This window comes from Solanum tuberosum, unplaced genomic scaffold (assembly GCF_000226075.1).
Source record: "Solanum tuberosum cultivar DM 1-3 516 R44 unplaced genomic scaffold, SolTub_3.0 scf00060, whole genome shotgun sequence".
NCBI classification, from domain to species: domain Eukaryota; kingdom Viridiplantae; phylum Streptophyta; class Magnoliopsida; order Solanales; family Solanaceae; genus Solanum; species Solanum tuberosum.
The window spans coordinates 1,808,070-1,815,265 of record NW_006238985.1 but is presented as its reverse complement, the minus strand read 5'-3'; the positions used below and the strand labels follow the sequence as shown (position 1 = coordinate 1,815,265).

Genomic DNA, 7,196 nt, shown 5'->3' with positions numbered 1-7,196 from the left:
TGGTAAAAAATTTAAAAATTGAAATTAGAAATATCTTTTAAAAATAATTTTTAATATTTTTTTGGGAGGGGATGTGGGTAGGGGTAGGGGTGAGGGTGGGTAAAAAAAATTAAATTTAAAAGCAAGCTTTAATTTATTTTTTTGGGGGGTTAGTTGGGGGGTTGGTTTGAGGGTAGGGACAAAATAAATTGATTTTTTCAACAAAAAAGTAATTGTAATTTGAAGTTGGAAGAGAGTTTTGGAAAATGTTTTTCTTAAGTTTTGAAGGGAAGTCATTTTCCTTAAATTTGAGAAAAATGAGTTGATTTGGAAAATATTTAACCCAACCAAACATGAAAAAATTGAAAAACATTCTCCGTCGTACAAAACACACCCTCGATCAAACATCTTTTCCTTTTGGTCCAAGTCAAAGAAATAAAAATAAATGAAATGAATATATCTAAATTTAAACAAAGAAAAAACAATCTTGATGTTGAAGTGCAAGAACCAGAATAAAAATAAGAAAGTGTCTTTTTTTGCTAATAATCGATTAAGAGATGGTGTATTACAAACGAAATAAATCTGAGATGCTTTTTTTCCATACAAGAGTTCACTTAATTATATGACAATTTTTTTTATACTAGAACAAAAAAGCTATTTTATACCTTATAAAAATAGTTTCTCCATAAGTTAAAACCAAATAAATCAACTTTCAAAAATTAGTATTTTAAATTTTTAACGTGATATAAATATTGGTGATGGTCGAAGAATTCATTGCGGTTAGTGGAACTTAAATTTTGAGTCAGCGATGACAGAGAAGTGAGTGAATTCCGGTATTGTAAGAAACGTGTAAGCAAGTTACGTTAACTTCGGTCAAAATGGCGAAATTTGAGTGCACTTGTAAGGCCGCACGTGTCCAGTTATTACAGATTTAACACCCATATCCAATCTGATGTTGGGATAAGCAAATACAGACTGGAGAGTACACAATAATTCGGAATTGAATAAAGAGATCAGTATTTCTTTTCAGATCTGGTAGTAGGAGTTGAAAGAAAAATGGGGAGGATGGATTATTTGGCTATGAAGACTGATGAAGATACTAACAAATTGATTGATGAAGATCTGAATGAGCTAAAGTTAGCTGCTAAGAAGCTCTTTAACCATGCCACTAAGCTTGGGGGTCTTGGATTTGGTACTTCTCTCCTCAAATGGTTTGCCTCATTTGCTGCCATGTAATGTTCACTAAACTCCCTTTTCTCTTTATATATATATCTATTACAATGTGGAAACTGGGAAAGGCATTACACGATTAGATTATCTCTTTTTATTTCTGTGAACTTTTGACCTGTAATAGCTTGATATTGTCTCCTTTTGATTTTGAGATTTTCAATTTCAAAGATTGGAAAGTGATAAAGCCATCAAGTTTTATTTAGACACAAGAACTAAGACATCTTTTCAATTGTGCATATGAACACATGATAACGTATTTCGATTAGATACTTTTGGTTCAAATTTTGGAAAAAGTTTTGAGTAGTTGAGTTAACTACATAAAATATATGTATCTCCGTTAGTTAGCATTTGTCTCTATAAGGCATAATACTCCAGAATTTTCTAGTAAAGGTTGATCGGTATAACTAAAAGAAGATGAAAATATTTTATGTGAACTTAATCAGCTAATAGGATCTTGAGATGTGAAATGTTTCCCCGGGATCAAACAAGATTTCTCTATAAAAGAAGGAATAGGAACAACAAAATATAATTACTACAAAACCAGCAAGATAGGAAAATGGCTTTTAAGCTACAAAGTTGATTTCTCCGTTTTGCTTTTTCTTATTGAACTCTTCTGCTCAATTTATGAAGGCAAATATGGGGCTTTCGAAATGAGAAACTGAGATACTAGTATGAGATAACATAGCATTGTCACTTCATGTGATGCCAATCTTTGGCAGTAAGACTAGAAGAATTACTTGCTACCAAAGGGTTGGTTTCATGTGATGGCCTTAGGCCATTCACATGTAGTGATAATGTTATTATGTGGCTTCACATGATATCTCATATTAGGATTAAACAAGATTTGCCTTGAGTGCTATCTCCTTAGCTTTGAAGGTCAATGATGAAGTTTTGTCTATTTTAAAAGCCGAGCCTTGTAATGTGAGCTTGTAACCTAAGTGGGGGTAACAATGTGGTGGAATGTTGGGCTGATCTTGATGGTTGGGCTTGGTGGACTAATCTCTGACCTGCCCTATCCAAGCACAGAGTTGGGCTATGTGGTCCAAATGAAAGTATGGGCTGCTTGGCTCTTAGAGTGGGGTAAATTGAGTGAGACTGGTTTCACAGAGCAACGAATAGTCCTCGCTTTGTGATGTGAAAGGATAATGAGCTGGTGCTCTCTAAGCTCAATAAAAAAATTGTTGAAAATATATCTATTTTAAAAGGATTATTTGTTGTCAAAGGTTCACATCACGTGATGACCTTAGGCCGCTCACATGTAATGACAATGTAATCACATGACTTCACATGTTATCTCATATTAGTATTCTATTTTCTCATTTCAAAAGCCTCCTATATAGGCTAGCAGAAGAGTTCACAGAGAAAAAACAAAATGACTTTTACTACAAACCAGCAAGATGGGAAAATGACGTTTAAGCTACTGAGTTGATTTCTTCGTTCTCTGCTTTTTCTCTGTGAACTCTTAAAGCAGATATAGGAGGGTTTTGAAATGAGAAAATGGGATACTAATATGAGATAACATGTGAAGCTATGTGATTACATTGTCACTACATGTGAATGGCCTAAAGCCATCATGTGATGCCAACCTTTGGCATCAACTAATCCTTTAAAAATAGATATATTATCAACAGTTTAATCACTTCAGACTCACGAGACTAAAGTTGAGAATTGCTCATCTAAAGTTGAAAACGTTTATCCCAAAAGATTTGAAGTTGGGGACTGGGAAACCTAACTTCATACCCAAATGTCTGAAGTTAGCGATTGGATGGGATAATGCCTGCACATAACAGTATGTTTTAACCCCTCCCGTTTCACTGTTTTGGAGTGGGATTGGCGGGGATTTAATCATCTTAGATGTCCCTTTTCAGTTTGTTAGTCAGTAGCTTGAAATATTTTGATCTGTTAGCCAACATTGCTGTTGAACTCAGAAGTTTTCAGTGGTGAAACTTATTGGTGGGAATTTGGCTGGTGAGTTGCTTCAGCATGACAATAAATCTGATTCTAGGGACTATTGGAGGTTGGGGTTGTCATATCCTTAGGAAATTTGAATCGTTGATCTTTAGTTATCCCCATGAGCAATTGAGTCCGTTAGTTCACTGCTAATTACACATCAAATATACCTAATGAAAAGGGAAGAGAAATGCATTCAAATCTGCTGCTAGCTTAAAATTTCTACTGAGTAAAGAACAAGTGCCATTTAAGTCTACAATAATGTGGTACACCAACTGATTCAGTTACCAATCACCCACAATGCATGACTTGGTTGAAAAATGCATCATATTGGCAAAGCTCATGAAGTTGTAGCAAATTGGAAAGTATAGACTTCTAACCTGGAAATAGATTAGGCATATTCCACTGTTATTATCAGGGATATGAAATTTGCTCCCGCAAAATTAATGTATTGAATTTTCTTGGCTGACACCTGATTGTCCTGCATTGGCAAACCAACAACAATGCTAATCCACAGAGGAAGATTAAATCCTAGATAATAAGACATGTTGGAATGTCTTATTGACACATTTGCTGTGGAAAGTTAATTAACAAGTAGGAGTGGATAAAAATTTTCACTCTGCCAAACAGTATGTGTATTGTTGTAGGATGGATCCTACATGTTTAAATATTTGTACTTTTCTCTGACTGGATAAAACTTGCTGTATAGTATTAGTGTCCATATTTCAACTCAATGGTCTTTTTGAACTTGTTACATCTTGAACTGAGTTTCAGCAATGTGGAATGTCTTCTTTCCTCCTATTTTTGTTTCCTTTATGTTGTATCTTTCATTTAGATCCCAGAGAAGTAATCTACTTTGACTATACATGAGGAAATCCAAGAGAATTGTTATCTATTTAAAATAAGAAGAGACATCCCAAGCGTTGACCCATATTTCTTGACAAACTTTTCATCCTAAATATAACCGCACTGCAGCCCCCAAGGCCTAGCTCAAGTGGCAAAAGGTGGAGGATTTGTGGCTTAGGTCGCAGGTTCAAGCCCCACACCATGCAAAGCGAAGCCCGGTATTAAAGTGGAGAAGGGTAGAGGGGCGGGCCCATTATCCACCGAGTTTAGAAGGCTGTGATTGGTCCAAAGGGCGGGTCACAGACGGATTTCTCGGTTATCAAAAAAATAAAATATAACCGCACTGCTTCAGAAAATCTTATCTTCGGTCTCCTTCCAAATGCAATAGAGAAGTCCAAGACTTTCTCTTGACATCTTAGTGGGTGCAGGGGAACTCCAAATTGCAACTGCAAATCTTGAATTCACCTTTACATGCATATGGAGTCATTTGTTTTGTTGAAGCAGTTTAACATGCCATAACATTGCAATATCATTCCAATTAATTTAAGTATGCCCAGAGGAAGACATCAGGAAATTCAGTGTAAAAAGCTAACCCACCCTCATACATGATATGGTGTAAAACCTCTAGAGAACATGACGTGACAGGAATATTGTTTTAAGCTTTTAGATGAAACAATTGAATAAGTATATTCTGATGTTGTTAAGGGAGCTGGTGAAATATAATTCATCTTGGTGGAATGTGCTCAGTTTGCTGGTTGCAAGTAATTTTAAATGCTTTTAGTCAAACAGGTTTGTTTAGAATCTAGAGTTTACACCTTTTTCCTGATGGATTTTTTGATAACCGTTCGAGCAAATATCATCTGCAGTTATTTGCTGATACTGGACCGGACAAACTGGAAAACAAATATGCTGACTGGACTTCTAGTCCCATATATTTTCTTCAGTTTCCCTGCAGTGTTATTCCACCTCTTCAGGTAAACTTCTCTTGTTTGCTACTATTTAGTTTTCCTTGCTTCGTGTCATCCAATATATTCTCTTATCACTTGTTGCTACCTGATTCAAAGAGGTTCTTTTCTTCGTTAATCGATTATCGTTTTTGATCTCCAGAGGAGAGGTTGGGAAATGGATTGCTTTCGTTGCAGTAGTACTCAGGCTTTTCTTCCCACGACATTTTCCAGGTATGAACATTAGCTTTTGATTTATATGATGAAAGTAACCTATTGGTTATCATTTTCATTTTTCAGAAATTAAGTTCTTTTGCTTGTAATCCAAGATTCTGTTACCTTTCCCGTTAACTGTTTCTTAATATTAAAAAAACAACTGGAAACACTTTCCAGCAAGTAATATGCTCCCCAATTATTAGCATGACATGTCATGGTTTGCGGAAGAGATGTCTTTAAATTTTTCAAGCTGCATAGATATTCAACTCAAAAAGTTTCTGTGAGTATACTTATTGAAACTCAGAGCTTCACATAGTGATGAAATACTAACCCAGCCACCAAAACCAGTAATTGTCAACTGGTTCGTTCATACTACCATCATTCGCCTTTCGGTAACTATATGCATGTTTATCAGTGGAGAATGTGACGTGTTCTTCACTAGCAATTCTAGAGATAATCTAGAAGTTTTTGAAGATGTTGCAGCATTGCCAACTAAGAACAGTCACTAGGATTAGATATTGCGATTTTGCTTTCTTCGGTAGATTCTTTTATATTTATTCTGAAGGTAAAACACGATTTGCATATAGTGATAATATCTTCACTCCCTGGAGCTCTCATGATGAACTTAATGTAGTTTCCCCTGGATATTTTTTTGCATCAGCACAATAACACCCATAAAAATAAAATTCAATTGAGCATTAGCTCCAACAAATCTATTTACACCCTTAGACTTAATCATAGATGGTGGAAAGACTAGGAAGTCTACGGCCCGGTGGTCAGGAAGGGCAAAAGGTACTCGATGGATTAGTTGATATGTGTGCAAGCTGGCTCGTATACTGTTCTTCTATATAATAGACACATTGACACACACATGGTTGATGTGTGTGCAAGCTGGCTCGTATACTATTCTTCTAAAAAATAGACACATTGACACACACATGGAGGCGAAATATAAGGAGACCAAACAACCATCCACAACCAATGTGGGAGAATCAACACTAAATTTTAATCCTAAGTTTGCCTATGTATTACTATTTACCTCAAAGTATGGTACCAACATATCTACTTAAGTTACGCTACTAATGCTTGCTCTATGGTTCTTTTATATGCTAATCCTCCTTTATAATGCTGTTGTCCATGAAATACAGACTGGTTGGAAATGCCTGGTTCATTAATCCTACTCCTAGTGGTTGCACCCAACATCTTTGCCCACACTCTCAGAGACAGTTGGATTGGCACTGCGATATGTCTTTTGATTGGCTGCTATCTCCTCCAAGAGCACATCAGAGCCTCCGGTGGATTCAGAAATTCCTTCACACAAAGTAATGGTATATCTAACACAGTTGGTATAGTCCTTCTGTTGGTCTATCCAATCTGGGCTCTGCTATTTCGAGTCGTTTGATGAACTATAGCTGCAACAATCATATGTGTGTTTCATCCACGAATTTCAATGTTCAATGCTGCAAGCAGACCTCTGAATAAATGGATTTGGTTTTGTTTAAACATTTCTGGTTATGTGATTATGTTCTTTTGACATATAAAGTACTTGTGGTTGATGGATTTAAGTTGTAAAGTTTTCTTCACACATTTTACGCTTGCAAACTATGAACTTGGAAAGGTGACAATTATAGTATTATTTTTATATGGCTAATCAAACACTACCTTGTGTGAAATTTTGTGTTTGGCTTGAGTTTGTCTAAATTTCAAATTATAGGATCAATTAAAATTAAGGCGATTTAAGAAAGAATGATATAAATTTCTCATTACAATAAATCTTGCGATTCAAAAGAAAGTATTTTTTCCTATCTACTAAACCATTGGTAGTCGCTCAATAATTGTGCAGGTGGGAGGTACCAATGTGGAATAGTTGAGAAATTGAGATGAACGAAGCTAGTTCAGGTACCAAAACTAAAAGGGAGAAAAAGATTTTTTTTAGTACCTCTTATTAATATCTTGTTTGGTTATAAAGTTTGGGATAGTTTATCCCAGAATTAATACGTAGGGTCCGTTTGGTCATGTGATATGAAATCA

At 35.5% G+C, this 7,196-nt stretch overlaps 1 protein-coding gene across 1 annotated transcript; it reads left to right on the top strand.

Moving 5' to 3' along the window:
• Positions 1 to 748: 748 nt before the first annotated feature.
• Positions 749 to 6,838, top strand: LOC102596410 (cold-regulated 413 plasma membrane protein 2-like). Its single transcript, XM_006344753.2, has 4 exons — positions 749 to 1,211; positions 4,872 to 4,979; positions 5,113 to 5,183; positions 6,314 to 6,838. The coding sequence occupies exons 1-4, from the start codon at positions 1,036 to 1,038 to the stop codon at positions 6,565 to 6,567; spliced, it is 609 nt and encodes a 202-aa protein (XP_006344815.1). The 5' UTR covers positions 749 to 1,035; the 3' UTR covers positions 6,568 to 6,838.
• Positions 6,839 to 7,196: the final 358 nt, after the last annotated feature.